This window comes from Parus major, chromosome 18 (assembly GCF_001522545.3).
Source record: "Parus major isolate Abel chromosome 18, Parus_major1.1, whole genome shotgun sequence".
NCBI lineage: Eukaryota > Metazoa > Chordata > Aves > Passeriformes > Paridae > Parus > Parus major.
This window is the reverse complement of record NC_031786.1, coordinates 122,957-142,307: the sequence shown is the minus strand read 5'-3', so window position 1 is coordinate 142,307 and position 19,351 is coordinate 122,957. Positions and strand designations below refer to the sequence as shown.

The 19,351-nt window shown below is 42.4% G+C and overlaps 1 protein-coding gene across 6 annotated transcripts; it reads right to left on the bottom strand.

The window, feature by feature from the left end:
• Positions 1–1,916: 1,916 nt before the first annotated feature.
• DUS1L (dihydrouridine synthase 1 like) lies at positions 1,917–17,402 on the bottom strand. 6 transcript variants are annotated; one of them, XM_033518588.1, is made up of 14 exons: positions 17,043–17,402; positions 13,478–13,586; positions 12,515–12,565; positions 10,683–10,795; positions 9,872–9,954; positions 9,604–9,707; positions 8,520–8,664; positions 7,847–7,943; positions 7,397–7,485; positions 7,052–7,153; positions 6,450–6,616; positions 5,581–5,618; positions 2,612–2,687; positions 1,917–2,286 (listed from the first exon to the last, which is right to left on the bottom strand). In XM_033518588.1, exons 1-14 carry the CDS (start codon positions 17,277–17,279, stop codon positions 2,135–2,137), a joined length of 1,563 nt encoding a protein of 520 aa, XP_033374479.1. In that variant the 5' UTR covers positions 17,280–17,402; the 3' UTR covers positions 1,917–2,134. The 6 variants fall into 6 exon arrangements, 5 of the variants coding, with proteins under 5 accessions (XP_033374479.1, XP_033374476.1, XP_033374477.1 ...); XM_033518585.1 differs by having other exon boundaries at positions 7,109–7,153; positions 17,043–17,401; XM_033518586.1 differs by having other exon boundaries at positions 10,683–10,735; positions 17,043–17,382.
• Between the last annotated feature and the right edge of the window lie 1,949 nt (positions 17,403–19,351).

Sequence of the window (19,351 nt, the reverse complement as noted above, 5' to 3'; positions counted from 1 at the left end):
CTTCAGCTCTAGCTTTGACTGTAGTACTCCCTGTGCCTGTAGTTGATAACTGTGAATGCTCTGCACATAAAGTTTATATCCCATAAATACATGCTGAAATTTTGGAGTTTCAGTCTTTATTTTGATGCACTTTTTGTCTTTAAAGTTTTTTAAAAAAGTCTTTCTAATATCTCATTTCATAATCTGTCTCTCAAATAAATTGGTTGGCTTTCTTTTTTGTCAGGTGAAAAAACACAGCTTTTTCTTGTGTGCATCTGAAAATAATTTAGATGTAGGAATCCATTTTCCTGAAGACTGAGAATCATTTTCAACATCATTCTATATTCAGGGCACTGCCTTTTCCTCCCCCTACTCTATGAAAATTAAAGTGTGTATCTCCTTAAGGGCCTGTGAAAAAGAAACAAAATAGGTCTTGACCTTGCAGAGCTGGCAAACTAAATCTTTTAGATTAAAGAGGATAATTAGTATATTGCATAGCCTGAAAGTAATCCTTTGTTTGTGCAGGTGTGGTCAGTGTAAACAGTAAGTTTTTTTTAAAGGCTTTGCTTTGCTCATGTTGTAATTGGGCCTCAAAGTTCACAAGCGTCGGTTAGTGAGCCATGGATCATCTGGACAGCTTTGCCTTAGTAACTGCAAGGTTGGCATCTTCTTGCATGGCTGTTGAAAGTTCAGGTTGGAACTTTTTTCCATTAGTGTGGTGATGTGTAGCTGGTTGCACAGAGGGGAGTTGTGTTGTAGTTCCAAACCGAGTGGTTTTCCAGCCCTTTGTCAGGAGTGTGGCAGCCTCCAGCCGTGCCAGGGACAGGAGTGAACCAGAGCGAACAGTGTTTGTCTGCATTTCTCCACGGTGCTTGCTAAGAAATGCCTTGGGATGGGGGAGGCACAAGCAGACCTTAAATACTAATTCTTTATAGAAAGGTATCCAATTAGTACTCTCAAGTGTAGGGCCCCTCCCGAATTTAGGAGCCTAAAGCCACCTTGATTGTTCCTTCACACTTGTGATTCTGTGAGGAGATTGTATTTGTGAGAGGGAGGTGTGATCTAAAATCTGTGTGGGTAGGAAGGTAAGCCAAATCATTCAGCCCCACTTCTCTTGTGCTGGAACCATCTGTTTTGCCTTTGCAGACTTTGAACAGGAGAATGACTGAGCTTTCTGATTTTTTGTAAATGGAAACGGAAACAGGTCAATTAAACAGTTTGAAATTCTAGGCTAATGAATATTTAGCTTTTTTACTAGAGCAGGGAGCAACAGATCAGGAAACTCAGAATACTTAACAGCTTTAGCAGGTATGCCTATGCAAGGGAAGAAGTGGACTATTTCCACAGGAAGTAGAAGAGGTGGTTTCAAGTTCCCATCTGTAAAAAAGGCATTTGTTGGACCTGCATCTGGCTGTGTCACATATCTCTCAAAATTTATCACGTGGGAAGGACAAATGACCACATAATGAAGTATGAGACCTTGAGCAGGGAAATGTTCATGGACTTGGTTTAAACTTCCCACGTATTTGTAGACAACCCAAATAAAATAGAGATTTCAACCTCCCCCAACCTTTGGCTCATGGAAGACTGTTAAGTTTCATTATACTGTAAGAAACTAATAATTATTAGTTAATAATAATGAACTATTGGATATAGCAAGACCTTATAGTTCTACATTCACATTTTCCAAGTACTGCTGCATTCCTTTTCTGCATTGCTAATGTGGCCCAAAACACTAACAGATGTGGCACATTTTCTGTTAGTGAGGAAGTCACTGACTTTGCTATTTTTAGCATGTCAAAAGGCTGTTCTAATACAATACATTTAGTCCCCAGTATTAAAAATAAGAGCATGAAGGGTTAATGAGCATACAGGAGGCAGAGTGTAATGGCAGCTTACAGAAATTGCCTCCACCCAAAAATGCAGCATTTTCAGTCTTTCAAATGCAGCATGAGACATTTAATTGCATCTCTTTTATTTCAAATGCAGGATAATTCCCTGAGTAAAAGCAATTTTTTACTTAAATAAAAATTTTCTAGAACTTAATCATGTGGAACAAGTTCACACAGCTGACAGTGAGCTGGAGATGACACATTCTTTGGCCCAGGGAAGTAGTGGTCTGGCAGGAGCTCTTGGGCTGTTCATTTCCAAAGCTTCACCCTGTACTGTCAGCAGCCTCCTTCAGCACTGCTGTCTCCCCCACCTGTGCATCTCCTCTCTGATTGATGTCTGGGGTTTGAATTCCTCTTTGACTGTGCTGCCATGAAAGAGATTTTTCATACTTGGTCTTAAAAAGTAATCCATGACCTGAAAAAGTGAAAGGGGAAAAAATCTCCAAAATCCTGAAATGAGATTACTACAGTGCTAAACAGAATACCCCATTCATCATAAAGAATGCGTCTTTAGAGACTGGAAAGTACATCCCAAGGCTTTGGAAGCAGGAGCAATAACGTACAAACAAGGAAGAGCAGTCTTTTAAAATGGTACTATAAACTATAGCATGTGGCGTTTTAGGTAGTATGTAAATTTTAACACTCACCTCCACCCCATAACCCAAAAATTAAAGTAATGAACATACATGGGAGATGGATTAGATGTTTGCTTGATCCTTGGTAAGGCCAGATACACTTACCTGGACAATCTGCTACCTCCTTGAATGCTCTTTTCTTACAGCACCCTCGGCACATATTAAACACACATTTATTGCCCTGGGTTGGGACAGCAGTATAAAGAAGCTTGTGTCAGTGAAAATAAAATTATTACTGTCTACTATAATAAGTAACAATACAGCTCTGCACTTTCAGATCTTCGGAAAAAAACCCATGTACTCATCCTAATGAAGATGACGGAGTTGGTGTCATACTGGGGGCTAACCACTGTTTGCACATAAAGAACAATAAAACCCCAACCAACCAAAAAAATATCCACATTCAACTTGTGCGGCCCCCTCACAGCCTGGTGGGCAGCCCAGGGTAGCCACCACAAGCAGACACATGCCATAAGCCCTCTGCACCAACCATGAAGCCATTTGGTGCTGGTGAGTTTGATCTCGTTCTCTGCAACATGGAACATGGTGTCTGACATGCTACCATCTGCTAAAATATGTTACCACCAGAATTACTTCCCTACTTGCATCTTAAAATACACCTTTTATTTATTAAAATACAATGTATGTCCCTTAGGGGACAGCAGCAGCTGAGACTTGGCTAACTGATGATGTGGCTATATGAGCCTGGGTCTCTGGGATGCTTTGCTCACACACATTTTAGAAAAGGGGGTTGATGTTTAGTTTGGTTCCCTCCACCCCAGTCAGAAAATCCTTCCTGTTTAGGGAGACTTTAGTTGAGTTCCTTCTCCACATCCCCCACCCTGCCACCCCATTTCATGACATAGCTCAGAAATTCATAATCTAGGAAAAAGAAAAAATTGCAGGCCTAGTCAGAAGATTTCAAGAGCTACCTGCAACATTACAGGCATGCAAGAGCAAAACAAAAATAAATCTAAGCCTTGGTGCAGACAGTCCTGGTTTATGCACCAAGTGATGTTACCTGGATTAGCTAGGAAACAGGACAGCTCTGAAAGTAGGCCAGCCCAGTGCTTAATGCTTTCCCAGTAATGAACAAAGCAAAAAAATCCCATTTTTTTCGGTAGCTGCAACTTTAAATTGAGTCCCAGCTGGCTGCTGTGCTAACAGTGTTACAACAGGAAGCAACATCACATGCTTGAATTGCAGGCTGCCCCCTGAGGTCTAATGCAAATTTTTAAGCTAGAACACAAAATTACTTGCATTTTACACCCTGCTTTACAGGTATATTTGCAGCAATAAATATACTCAGGTCACACAGCTCTGCAACACTGCCTTGTCAAGCAAACAGCTGTGCTCCCCAAGGGGAAAAATAAAGAAGCGAAAGCAAAATTAACTCTTTTGCAAATATCAAAATACTTCAATACAGAACCTGCAAAACCAGCTGCCTCATTTCACATTGCTAATAGTGAAAGCCAATGTTAATCTGCTACAAAGGCAGAACTGAGGATGAGGTGCTTATGCTTGTTTTGATAAAGGCAGAGATCCAACACAAGCAAATCAGAGCTGCAGTTGCTGTCTGACACTCACTACAGCCTGTACTGGGATGACATTTGAAGTATTTATATTGGTATACTAAGAACCACACCAGTTATTCAAATTTTCACTTTGCAGAAAAACTCCACCCACCACTAACCATAAGTTTGTTTTTCATTTCACAGTAAAATATGTATGTCATACACATGTGGAAGTCTGGAGATTTGCTTGGAGATTATCTGGAGATAGTTTGGGAAATTCAGTTAAATTCATTCAACTGTATTAGCAATCAATACCCTCAGCAGCAGCAGGACTGCACTTTTTTGGAGAACAAGGCAAATTCTCTCAACCTGTGTATGTTAAGGATTTCTGTGCAGCACCTTCAACCTCAGACGCTGGTCACAATGGTTAAAAAGCTTTTGCCCAAGTATGGACTTTCCTCCCCCCACACACACACACTTGTGCCTGATGGGGCACTGGCATGGACCTACCTCAGGATTTGGAATAACAACAGAATCACAGAATAATTCAGGTTGGAAGGAGCCTTTAGAGGTTATCTACTCTAACCCCCTGCAACAAGCAGGGACATTTTCAACTAGATCAGGTTGCTCAGAGCCCTGTCCAACCTGACCTTGAATGTTTCCCGGAATGGGGCATAACCTCTCTGGGAAACTTGGGCCACTGGCTCAATAAAACATCACTTTTAATCTAACACATATCTAGTCTGGATCTACACTCTTTTACTTTAAACTCACCACCCCTTGTCCTACTGCAACAGGCTGTGCTAAAAAGTCCATTGCTCTTTCTTTTAAGTCCCCTTTAGGCACTGGGAGGGGCAGTGAGGCTCCCCAGAGCCTTCTCCAGGTTCAACACTGCCTGGTCCCTCAGCCTGTCTCCATGGCAGAGGGAATCCATTCCTCAATCATCTTTGTAGTCTCCTCTGGGCCTACCTCAACAGCTCTACATGTCTCCTGCACCAAGGGCCCCAGAGCTGGATGCAGGACACCAGGTGTGGGGGGTCTCACAAGAGCAGAGTAAAGGCACTGGCTCAATAAATGCTGCTTTTGATGAAGCCTGGAACACAGGTGCTTTCCAGCCTGTGAGTGCACATTGCTGAATCATGACCAGCCTCTCATCCACCAGCACCCTGAAGTCCTGGGCTGCTCTCAATCTGTTCATCCCCCCCCAGCCCAGATTTGGTACCATGGTTGCCCTGACTCAAGTGCAGAATCTTGCAGAGGTTCCCACAGGCCACTGCTTGAGCTTGTCCAGGTTGCTCTGGATGGCCCTGTCCCTCAGGTGTGTCATCATTCCACTCAGCTTGGTGTCATCTGCAAATGTGCTGAGGACACTCTTGATCCCACTGTCCACATCATTGATGGAGACATTGAACAGTGCTGGTCTCAATACAGACCCCTGAGGGACACCACTTGCCACTTCTCTCCATCCTGACATTGTGCAATTGATCCCTACACGGTCATTTAATGTCTATTTAATGGAAATGCTCTATGGACACTCTTTGGACACTTAAACTGACTCACCTTAGGGTTTCCACATTGATCACATTTTGCATATTTGGCTGAGAGAGAGAGAGAGAGAGAGAGCTGATTTTACCAATGGTATTTTTATGTGAAAGAAATAAGTTAAAAAAATCAGAACCAGACAAAGCTTCATGCTTTTCTAGCCAGAGAGTCTTTTTGAAATAAAAATACAGTACCTCAAGTAACAGTGCTAAGGTAAAAATACTTTGCATTTTTAAGTGCCTCTGTGCTAAAATCCAAGCATTGAAAATTTTAATCCTCAAGTCAAGCATAAAAGAGGAGGACATCTGTCACTAAAGGACATGGAATGATTCACATGAACACGTCTCAGTAGTGTGACAGGAAAAGAAAATACTTTTATTTTCTGACTCCAGTATTTACAGATTCTTGACAATGACCAGGGATTGGATAACTAAGTCACCACCTTCCCAATCACACTGGTCATGTGAAACATCCATCAAAAACGTTTCTTAGAAGGAATGTGTAAACACATGTTTACAGTTACTTTCCTGGGAAAGTAACTAATACTATGAAAACAAGATCAGAAGGCTTAATTTTCAGGGCAACAGACATCAGCTTGAAATTCATACAAAATTTCCATTTCAAATGCTAGCGAAAGCTACAATTCAGTTTGTAAACCATTTTGATCTTAAAAAGATGCTTAGAGAGATATTTTGATCCTTGTTTCCTTTACTAGTGAACATGATTTAAATCATGTTACCTGGCATGGAAATTTCAACAGCAAAAATTCCCCCTCTTTTTCAAGAAGTTTCTACAAGTACACAGGACAGGAAAACTCTTAGCGGCAAGTTATGTCAAAGGTGGTATCAGCAACTCTCCATATATTCATGCCAATAAATGGAACTTACGTTTTAAAGATGGATCAAAGCTTTTATTAGGATTTCTTAACTTCTTTTTTTGTTTATTCTTTGACAGAAGCTCAGAATTTCCATCTTCCTCTTCTTCCAGAGCACGTTTCCCTCGCACACCTTTTTCAGTTCCACTATCTCCATTCTCCCTACATCTCTCCTTTGGCCTGAAACAGTGAATTTCATAATAAATTGGCTGGAGGGAAAAAGTAGCTGTCCCTGACCATTATTTTGGTTTACAGAAATATGGGTAAACCATAAACCTTTCTTTCATGGCTACAATGAAGTGTCACTGCCCTTAGAAGGGACAGAAAAACCTGGCTTTTTCAGTGAACACTGGCAGTGAACAGACACACTATCAGATATATCAGCTGGAAAGCCAGTTAAAGTTGCTCGGCTAAATTGGGCACCTGTTATTCACAGGTTTTACTTAAGCATTTTTAAAAGTATTTAATTAAGTATTAATCTTGACATACTTGTTCTCTTCTTCAGCCCAATTTTCAGTAGAAGGGGAATAAGCTATCTGAAAAGCTTGTCCATACATTAAAAGCATCCTTTACACAATACAATTTAGTTCTTATCTTTGTTACCACAGCAGTTACCAGCAACATTCATGTTTCAAGAAACAATAAAGCAGTGTCAGGTAGCATATTCCATACACATCAGGTTCTTGTTCTGAGCTGCAGTGGGATTCCTCGTTTTTACTTTCCAGAGAGAAATTTGAGGAGGATACAAAGGAGAAAATGCAAACAATGAGCAACATCCCCACAAACAAAGCAATAACTAGGAAAAAACTGAACTGGAATAAAAATAATCCAAAGTTTGTTTTTTTTTTTTTTTTTTTTTTAATGAATGTAGAGCTCCTAGAACAGACTCAATGGCTGATATTGATGATATGGGTGGGAAAGGCCTATGAGTACCTCTAAGTATCAAAATAGGTAACTTACCCTGGCCTGATGTATGGCTGACAGATCCAGTGGAAAAAAGGCAACCCTTCTTTTGGCTTTTCTCCTTCTTTCTGATTAGCTATTTCTTCCTGCAGCATAGAGTTACAGTCAGTCTTCCTGGAGTTGTCAGAAAATACACTAAATAACACTCAAACTCCAGGCAATCACAAACTGAAATTTAAGCTAACAATTACAATTACATACAGGCAAAAAAAACATCTACTGCAACAGATGAACTGAAGCACATTTGTAACTCCTAAAGCAACTTTATCCCACATAAACTTATCCAGGCTTAAGGAGATGCTACTGTAGCAAGCTACAAATATCATGGTTAGTAAACCACAAAGTCTCATAGAAGTGACTAAAGGATGTCAGTTCTATGACATACTTGGTATATTCCCACCAAGTGCAGGCAGTGCTGTTCTGGGAGATTAGGGCCCATCTTGGTACCTGGCATCGTAGTTTCAGCTCCCTGTTGACATCTACGATGCCTTCTAGAGTCTTCACTTTTGCTAATTCTTCACGCAGCTGCTGGTAAACTTGAAGCCTGAGGCAAATCCCAAACATCAAATTATATTTAGACTGCAATCAACTAAAAATAAAAATATACTTTTTTTGATTAATTTGCCTTTAGTAGAAGCTTATGTTCTTCTTCGTAAGTCCAAAGAAAAGCACACATCTGTCTCTTCCAGACAACCAAGGTAGTCTGACATAAGCTAACCATGAATGTACAGTGCATCAGCTGCTTCTCAGTAACTGCCCATAGCCATGCTCTTACTCCACAATAAATGCAACGGCACTTTGCCACACATGAACAAGGAGATAGTTAATTTGTATTTGCCATAAAGTGTGTGTATGTGCATATGGGCAATTACACATTGCATCTGGTGTGCTGTGAGCTCACAACCCTGGCTGATCTTGTGGCAACTTGTTCATTCCCCATGCCCTGTTTCCCAGACATGAAATGAAGGGTAAAGGCCTCAGCTCACACCCTTCTCCAGCCAGGAAAAGCAAACCTTGCAGCACACTCATTCTGGCCAAACAAATCCTTTTCCAGAAAACCCAGATTCTTGCTAAGCAGGATGAGCCCTGAAAACATTAAGAGTTCTCTGGAGATACTCACGTGTGATGCCAGAGCTTGAAGAGATGTGCCCTAACGTACGACAATGGACAAGGGTACTTCCGCACTATCTCCAGATACTCCTCAGCCATCTCCCACACCAATGGGTTCCGGCCCTCAAACAAAGCTGGGTTATGAAGATTACCTTCTAGGGAATGAAAAGAAATACTCAAACTTTCATTTCAGGATTGAAACAAAAAATCTCTGCTCTGGAGTTTGATCATCTCTTTTGTAATCCTACCGCCACAGCCACATCACCCATGTACTCTCAAGAACAGCACAGGGTCTGTAAAACTCTAGCCTGACCTTGGCATACTGTACTTCACTATACAGTTCCTAATTGCACTGAACAGCTCATGTCTAATTAAAGTACAGTTTCTAGAAAGGCGTCTAACCTTAACACAAAGACAGTAAATCAATTAATAAATAGAGAAATCACTGCTTTTGTTGCCCAACGGTTAAATACCGGCATGACCGGTGTCTTGCCTTATGTCTCGATATTTGTCTGGCCCAAGTTCAGAGATACAGCTTCTCACTGTGCTTTTCTCTACTGGCTTCACAAGCCTTTTGTTAATCAGTATTTTCTACAACCAAGATTCTACAGCCCTTCTTTAGCTGTGTGAGTGATTAGAAGCTCTTTCTGATGCCTATCCTAGCTCCTCCTGTAAGTTATGGAAATTATGTCAATTCTTTCTTGTCCCAACCCAACATGAACTACCTGTAGGAATATTAATCCACAGATGTACTTAGTTAATTGAGAACCATTTAAAAACTGTTCCATTAATTAACAGATGTCACAAAAATATTCCAGGACAACAGGAGCCCCATATGCCTTTGTCAAGTAATTAGATTTAAGCTCAATGAGTCAATAGTATTACAAGTCCAACATAACAATTCTTACAAATCTTAAGTGATTCCTGGTCCTGGTATGAGATGGTCAGCAGAAGACGAGAGAGAATGGCCACTCAGCTCTCGAGTAAAGCTGTTCACCAAGGCAATCTGACATAAGTTTTTAATAAATGTATATGGGGCTGCTAAGGGAATAAGAAACAATTCGTATTTTCATCTGAGTAAAAGTTCATTTTACCTGCACTCATGACGCCATGTACTCCTGTCTTACGTATGCATTCTTCCACGTCGCTGAGACACTGGATGTTTCCATTTGCAAATACAGGAATGTTTACAGCTTTTCTATACCAGTGAATAAAATGGACGCGTAAAATTGAGAATTAGAGTCAACCCAGAAATTCTCCTGTAACACAAATTTGTTTGCTCTTCAATGCCATTGTACACTCTGTTTAAAATCCAGAGTGTTAACAGGAATCCACTAAGACTGGCTGGTACTTCTCACTAACCTTACAGCTTGAATGTGCTCCCAAGATGCCACGCCAGCAAGTGGTCCTTTCTGTTCTTTAGTACGGCCATGCACAGTCAGCAGCTGGAACACAAAATTACATTTACTTTCCACGTGCATGAACCACTGGAATAAATCCACTGAAAAAAATTTCCTTTCACTCCCTACGCCTCATGGATGCTACTGAGCTCTTCCTGCTATTTCAACAGTGCAGGGAGTTTAGCAACACAGAAAGGTATCATCAGGTCACCTACTGTGGCATGGTCTTAGGCTCCTTTCATCTTCCTATTCCATGGCATGACAAGATTCTATAATGGGAAACCCTACAGATTTCCTTTTGCCACTGTATTCCATTTGTGATTCACTCTGGAATTTGTGATATATTGATCCAGCTTTCTCCTCAGCAGAAGGTCCAATACTGTCAGTACTGTCTCTAACTACAGACCATCTCTTCCAATTTAATTGGAGTTAAATCCTACAAAGCTGCCTGATTCTTCTAGTGATACCTTTTGATACCCTTTTTCTTCTACAGTATGGTGGATTTCATGCATTCACACTGCCTCCTGCAGTGAAGATTGAGATGCTCACAGTGCAGTGATTACAAGAGACTGAAATCATTGTGTCTTCTGTACCACACTAATGACCCGCAGCCTAGGACTGCAAACACACAGAATCTCTCTGCATCCCATTTGCTCTGTCTGCAAAATAATGCAGCCTATTCATCTCCACAGTACACCAAGAACTGCTCATCACATACTTTACACAAAGACATGTGTCCCGTGCAAGAGTAGAGGGACCAGCTGCCTTCTTACCTGGCAGCCAGCTTTCTCCAGCATCTGTGCATACTTCACTGTCTTGTCAATGTCTGGGAAAACGCGGATTTTGCATGTGATGGGAACAGAGAGCTTCTCGTTAGCCAGTAAAACTGAGAAAGATTGAAAAGAGAGGTAAGTGGGCTGCACAATGCTATGTAAAGTGTCTGCTCTCCTCAAGATCTGATACTGGGTGTGGTATAGAAAAAGAATGAGAAGTTACTGCTATGCAGCTCTCACAGCTTAAAAATCAGCAGTGTCCTCTAGAATCCTTATTGCATAGTTTAATCACATAACAGTAACACACACATGAAGCACAAAATCTGCATCCTAACAAGGTGGCATAAAATAGTCACCCATTTAATAGCCCTAACACTTCCACTGCATTAAGCCTTCACTTTCAATGACCACCCCCTCACAAATTAATTATTGATACAAGTTTATTATCATCACAGGCTATTGTACTCCTCCAATATTAACGCTTGTGTACCTTTCCCACAAAAAGGTGCTTCATTTCTTTGCAAATTATCACCAAAATAATCATTATAGAGTAGTCTTATCCATGGCAAGCAGAGGCTTATCAAGCGAGGTAGACAGTGGATGCAATCAAGTAGTAAATGTAGGTTATAGAGCCAGGGTGAAATCTAGAACATGGTAAACTCATAGTCCTTACACAGTACATAGAATCACAAAAATACCAAAAAGAGAGCTACCAAAGAGAGCCAACAGGAAAACATTGAGTAATGTTGTGTCTGAAATTCTCTTCTCTTCCACAGCTTGGATATACAATGTAGGAAGTCACCTGCTGTCTTCTAATCCAAATCCTATGAGCTCTAACGATAGGTACTTCCCATCACACTTTCGAAGGACCAAACAAGGTGTACACAGGTGCAAGCAGAAAAGAGTGCTCCACCATTTTAAAGGTGGCTAGGGAAAGAAGGAGGAAGAGGACAGTCTAAGACAACTCTCTTACAAGACAGCCTGGGTTCTCACCCAACTAGATGACCTTGAGGCTATTCTGATCTGCATATTTCTCAACAGACACATTACATGCTGGGCATGTAACACTGTCTTATCTTCCAGGTTCCCAGCAGTGTTTTTGTACCAAACATCATCCAAGATCCCCCAGACCACCGGGAATGCAAACAGAAACAAGACTCTCTAACTTCATGGTTCCAACACTTGCTTTGAAGTGGGGTGAAAGCACATTCTTAGTTCTACAAAATGTCCAAAACCTTGCTTTTGATATCAGTATTTCATGTATGTCATGTATTTCTTAAAAAATACGATACTGTTCACAACAGCTACTGATGGCCTGAAAATAACCTACACAAATTAGAAGAAAAGCGTATTTTGCCATACTGTGGACAGAGAGGGTACACAGAGTTGATTAGAAAAGAGCAGCTGTGGCTTCAAGCAGAAACATGGCTCTGGGCACCTGAGAAATTCAAAGTGAGAAACTGAGGCACTGGGACTTTTACAATTTCTAGAGCTGGAGAGCAACTAAGCTATCATATGAGACTGGAACTTCATTGACTTCCACCTTAAGTCTGTTTCAGGTACAAAAGTCTAAGTCTTTTTGCAGATGGAGTGCAAATTTGCAGTGGGATACCACCATATATCTTGAGGATGCCACTGGAATACAATATGAAATTGAAAAAAAAACAAAACAAAAACACAAAACAAAACAAAAAAAAACCAACAAAGGCAACCGCCACTTCAAAACCCAAACAGAACTCTGCCCAAAAAAATACGACTCACCTCCTTTCCCCCAAAATCCCTAAACCTCCTCTCAATAATTAGTTCATCCTATTCCTTCTCTAAATACTTACTCATTCTCTGAAGAAGATCCCACTCCTCTTGCAGAAATGCTCCATAGTGACCTATGATAAAATAGCATATGACAGACCTGTGCAGAAGAGTAAGATCCTGAAGCACAGTTTTCATAAACTCTCACAAATAAAGATCCAGACACTCATATGCCTCATAGGCAGAGCTGCTCTGTCCTGCCCCAACTGGACGAGTAGGATCATTCTGTTCTTCCTGCCACCCTAGATTTACAGGATAAACAAGGAATCCCCACACCTTTTTTTTATTTTTACTTTTTACTGGTACTGTCCAAGGCTGATGTGTTGACACTTGCAGCTCAAAGTCCAAATTCTAAGGGTTTATACCAGATGTTTAATAAATCCCATTAGAGTAACAGATGATCTGACTGAAACATCTATTTGCATTACTAATTATTTCCAATTAGTTTTTGAAAGATATTTTAGAAGAAGAATGGGCAGTTACTGAACAAATATCTTCTCAACATCTTAACTGATACAAAATTTTCAAACACTCATTCTGGTTTTCAAACATGAAGTATCTAAGGAATTCAGCAGGTGTCATCCGCTTCTACACTATTGTGAAAAAAACTCTGCAAGTATCAGGGAAATAGGAAGTTCTAAGTGTCTGAATGATGTAATTTTCAGTGAAGTTTTTCAAAAAAAAGGCTGCTGGAGCAAAAATCAGAAAGAAAGTCAACCTCTCACTAAAAATAATGTTTCTGAAGACATTCTAGGCACAGGAGCTGTCACTTTAGATAAATTAATTAATTAAGAATGAATTATATCTAACTTTTGCTTTAGGTACTACCAAGTGCTACTGGCTACACTGGGTGTAACTGACTTCAGCAGTACTGCAACCCCTCCCAAAGGCTTGATTTGGCCCTCTTGGTATTTTACTGCCAACATTCACATTTGAAACACCATTTGCCATTTCTCTGCTTATCCAGGATTCAGATTTGTACATACCTCTCTTTGCAATCATTTGGGGGCAACCCAAATTTAGGTCTATGGCATCACAGTAATCCTGAGCCAACAGTGCTGCTTGGACAAACACTTCAGGATCGTTGGCACAGAACTGTGAAAACCAAAGAGAAGTGGAATAATCAGGCAATAGCTTTCTTCAAATACTGACAAAATGTTATGATGTGTTTATGAAGCAACTACCTGCTACAGAAAACAGGTGTGTATGCACAGTTAATAATATCAAACACTGTTTCTCAAAATGATCAAGGGAAGCCATGTAATGCAATCTTTTTGGATTTCAGTAAAGCATTTGATACTGTTTATCACAGGATGATTTTGGACAAAATATCCAGTCCGCAGCTGGATAAACACATTGTGTGATGGGTGAACAACTGGCTCGTGAGTCAAGTGCAAAGGGTTATAGTGACTAGGATGACATTAGGCTGGTGACCGGTCATGACCAGGGCTCCACAAAGCTCCATTTTAGATGAAGCCAGAGCTCTTTAATGACCTCATAAATGACTTGTAACCTTGCTGACACTTGTAACCTTGCTGAGGATACTAAATTGGGAGGAGCTGTCCACTCCCTGGGAGGCACAGAGGCCCTGCAGAGGGACTTTGACAATCAGAGGGCTAGGCAAGCATCAACCATATGAATTTAATAGAGACAAGCAGCCTATTCTGAACCTGGGATAGGGTGACTCCACATATATGGACAAATAGGGGAACAAAAGGCTGGAGAACAGTGCTGCAGAAAGGAACCTGGGGGTCCTGGTTGATGGCAAGTTGAATATGAGTCAGAAGTCCCCTGGCAGCCAGGAAGGCCAGCTGTGTCCCAGGGGGCATCAGGTCCAGCATCGCCAGCTAGGCCAGGGAAGGGATTGTCTTGCTCTGCTCTGCACTGGGGCTGCATCACCTTGAGTCCTGGGGACAGTTTGGGATACCACAATGTAAGAAAGATCCAAAGCTATTAGTGTCCAAAGTAGCTAACAAAGATAGTGAAAGATGCGGAGGGGACATATGAGGAGTGGCTGAAGTCACTTGGCTTGTTCAGCCTAGAGAAGAGGAGACAGAGGGGAGATTCCATACAGTATAACCTCCTCACAAGGGGCAGAAGAGGGACAGGTCTGATCTCTGCTCTCTGTGACCAATGACAGGACCTGAGGGAATGTCTGGGGCTGTGTCAGGAGAGGTTTTGGCTGGATATCAGGAAAAGATTCTTCCTCAGAGGGTGGTCAGGCACTGAAACAGGCTCTCAAGGGCCGTGGTCACGGCCCTAAACCTGCCAGAGCTCAAGGAGTGTTTGGACAACACTGGTGGGATGCTGGTGGCTATTCGGTGCAAGAGCTGGACTTTGTGAGTCCCTTACAACTAAGGATATTCTATGATTATATGAAAAAAAAAACCTCCAAATAAAATTTGTGACACTTACCAGCTAAAGATCCTCAACCTTGAAATAATAAAATGAGAAAGATGAGCATTCAAGAGGCAAAGAAATATCAGATGAATATTTTACATGTGGTAGCCAAGAATAAGTGGAAACAACTTTTAACATCCTCTGCAAAAGAAACAGCTATAGCATTTTAATACAGAAAGGTGGTGCTTAAGAAAAGAGTTATCCATAATGTCTCTGAGTCTTGAAACAGCTCAAACTTTGTTGATAAGTACAATTGCCTCTAAAATGAATTAATGGAATGTGAAACAGACACATGGGCTATTGTAAAATGTTCAGTCTTAATTGAATGTAATTAATATTACATTTAAAGCACACTGCAAAAAGCAAATTAATAAAATAGGTTAATTTGAAGCTTCTTTGTCGAATAGGAAAGAGACAGACTACTCTTCTCATTTATGCTTTTAAACAGATTTTCTAGAACTCATTTTTAACAAAAACCAGTGCCATCACCTCTTTACATAAACTTGAAACAAAATTTAAGCACTTCTGAGCAGAAGGTGTTACTTAAACCCTACAGCACTACATAAAATTATGACTGACACCAACTAAAATAAAAAAATCATTTTCTTTCTCAGAGATGACTGAAACTACGGAAAGTCTCCAACCATGCTGCATAATGAGGAAGTTACCACAGTAAACAAAGTCTTCAGAGCTGACTCAGATGTACCTCTGCCTAATCTAATTCCGAGACTCTGTGACCAAATCTGTAAGGACTGCTGCACAAGATCAAGCCAAAGATTAGTTACTCCTGTGCTTTATGTCCAACAGTGGCCAGTGGGAAGAAGGGTAACACAGCAAGCTCACAGCAACTGATCCTGTTCAGGTAGAGTCACCCAGAACACACAGCTTACTGAGCTGAAGATCTGTGACTTACAGCTTTCTAAGATTACTTGAGTTTCCGGCACTTGTATTTTTCTGTGTCAATAGAAACTACCTCCCACAGAAGAAGAATGTACAAGATGCTAAGATTAGCTCATTTGGCTAGAGCATGGTGCTAAAACACCAAGGCTGTGAGTTCTATCCCTGTATAGGCAATTCACTTAAGAGTTGGACTCAATGTACTTGTGGGTTGTGGACTTGTGGGTCCCTTCCAACCCAGAATTTTCCATGATTCTGTGAAAGCTGTACTGAGACAGATCAAAGGTGAACACCAAAACGACTAGGGAACAGCAGAAGCTGAAAAAGTGTCCTTAAGGACTTTGGAAGTGGAGGGTGTGTTTGTTGCACCTAAAGACCCTCAAGTGTTTACCTTCATTTGCTTTCTAAACTCATGTAATCTTTCAGAATCCAGTATATCCCATAACCATGAATTCCACAGTTTATAACTACCATTATGCTTACTTGTTTCCCATTTATCATCTTCAAGCCAGTAAAACTTCTACAGGCTTCTCTTATCAACCCCCCTCAGTCTAGGGTAAAGAGTCCTCATCCATTTAACTGCTCCACATGTGGAAATCTATCATTCCTCTGTTCATGACAACCTGTATTATTGTGCAGCTCCACAAACCACTTTATCTCTTTGGGACAGAGTGAAGTACGTGAACATCAGAGAGTAATCCAGAAGCAGAAGCAACACATTTAAACAGCTTTAAAGTCTGTCCTATCTTCATTGCATCCTTTCTCTATAGCTAAACACTGAGCTCAGGGTTTCAGAGAACTACTCCAAAAACTGTGATCCTCCTTGACTAGTACCAGATCTGGGACACACCCTGACTCTACAAGACCAACTGTAATTTGTTTCTAAAGATGAGGTGCAGGGGCCTGTGAGAAGTCCAGTGCTCCAGACCCCTGTGGTTAAGACAGCAAATCCTTTGCTAAACATGGGATAAACAGAAAAACACACATCTTCATGAGCTAAGCACTGCCAGTGGTAACGACGTTAAAATGTGAATGAGGCTGACTACCTTCAATTCGTGCACATTTAGAAAACGCCTGGATTTGTTAGCACGAGCGGCGTGCATGGCGCGGGTGCGTTTGGCAATGCTGACTTGCGTCCTCAACGTTACCCAAGAACGGCACCGCAAGGTGAGCCCAGGGAAGCTCCTCCCGGCAGCCGCCGCCGCTCCCGGTGCTCGGCCTGCCAGGGCGGGCCGGGGCGGTGACCGCGCTCACCTGCACGATGAGCGGGCGGTCCTCGGGACAGGCCTCCCCGTAGAGGTTCTCGCGGCGGTAGTTGGCGTCCCTGAGGAAGACCTGGGCGTGCAGCATCGGTGTGTAGCAGAGCTGGGCGCCGTGGCGGCGGCTCAGCAGCCTCCAGGCCAGCTCGCTCTGGTCCACCATGGGCGCCACCACGTAGTGGGCGCTCCGCAGCGTCTCCCTCCAGAAGGCTTCCCCGCGCAGCTTCGGCATCTCCCGCCTGCTCGCCCGCGCAGCGTTGCGGCAGCTGCCGCCCCGCGCCGCCGCCCCGGGGCTCGCAGCCTGAAGCCCGCAGGCTGCCGCGACCGCTGCGCCCGGGCCGGGCACCGGCGCAGCCGGACGGTCCCACCGCCATCTCGCTCCGGCTGGCGCAGCGGTGCAGCCGCGCGCCGTCCCCTCCAGAAACCGCGGCGGTGCCAGCAGGGGCCGCGCGCGGGAGAGGCCCAGCGGCCGCGGGGTTCCGCGCTGCCCGGGCTGCCCGAGGGCAGCAGAGGGCAAGAGGGGCGGCTCAGGAGCGGCTGAGGGGTCTGAGGAGTGGCTGAGGGGAGCCGTGCCTGTGCGGTCTCCCCCCGGATGCCGCGGCGCTCAGGGAGCCCCGGCACTCGGCCCGCCTCGCGCAGCAGCCGCTGCCGTCCTTTGTCCCCGAGCCGAGCGGTCTCTGAGCGCTTGGGCCTCCGCCACAGCCGGTGCCGAGGGGAAGCGCCGTGACTGAGCACTGCAAGAGCTCGGACAAGCTCTGAGAGGTCTGTCCCATCCTAGGTGTCGGATGGTCGGGGCAGAGAGGTGAAAATGGTCCATCTGACTGAACCAAATACAACAGCATCCATGACAAAATCGTCCATTCTGCATCATTTTATAAAGCTACTGACCACCACCGGGATCAGCACAGCGGAGGATTTCTGCTTCTCTCGGCCAATACCTTCCAGCATATAAAAAATGCTGCATCTCTACTCCAGTCAAAACAGCAGTGTAACTTGAGTTGCAGGACTCCTTTTCTTCAGAAGAGAAAAAAAAATCCAACAAAATCATATAACAAAGCACCATAGCCTAAGCAGTTACATGTACACACTCCCATTGCTCAGTTAAGCCTGTTAAGTTCTGTCAATGACTCACATTTCAAGTTCTTTGTTAAAGCCTGTATTTCCCTTCACTCCAGCTTTCTAGCACGCATGGCTGTGATGAATTTGCTACAATAATTATATTTCAAGCTTCTAATTACTTTTTACCATCTTTCATTACCTCTCTACAGCCAAAAGAATGAGGTTGCTATTTTAAATACAGACTCTGCCCCTGCTATCAGCACTCCCCTTTCCTCTGATGCAGCTGTTCCAGGGGTATTTTTTTCTTTCTTTTGACCCTGATTTGCAGGCACTTGTTTAAGTGCAAAAGAAACAAACGCCTGCTTCCTATTCTACCTTAACTCTTTTGGACTTGACATGCTTTCTGGTAGTGCTTATTTTAAGTAACCAGTTCTATTAAACTGCGGCCCTTCTTGCATTGTTTTTACTGCTATCTTCAGCAAGAGAGGTATAGTTCTTTGCCTTCAGGAAGGTGATAAACTAATAAAGCAAAATAATAGCTTTAATACTGGTGACAACATATGCCGTACATTCTTGAACTCTTTCTATTGCAGATTTAAGGAATATGGACCATCATTTCAAAATGGCAATGTGCATCTGTAAGCCTAAGCAGTTCCCCAGTTAGAGAACTGTTGTTCACTTTTGAGATTAAGATCAGCATGGTTTTAGCCTATGAGAAGCTCTCTGAAAAGGATGGAATGCATCAGCTGACAAGAATTCCCACTTCAGTTTCACAGAGAAGGGTAAGTATGAAGGACTTCACTTCTGTCCTTGTCTTCTCAAAATAAGAAATTGCAATATTGGATTTTGCCTTCTTTATTCTACATCTGTCTAATCTGATCTAATCTGATGGGCTACTGAGAAACAACAAGCAATACCAGCACTAATAAGGTTTTTATTTTTGGCACACTGTGTTCAGCAGCCAGTTATGTAACAGGTTACATGGCAGCAGCTCATAATCAGATAATTATGGGGAAAAAAAGCCCTAAACAAAACAACCTTTTGCTTTTCAAATAACAACCACAAGAACATTAACAGTAAGTGACAGCTGTAAGTAATTAATCAGCAACTTCTATGACTAAAAAAATCTTCAAGATCTTAGATGAAACCATACATACTTGTTTTTACAGGGAACTCTCCAAACTCCTGCTTCATCAGACAGGATAGCATTAGTCCTTGCTCCTTCCACACAGCCCATTCAGATAT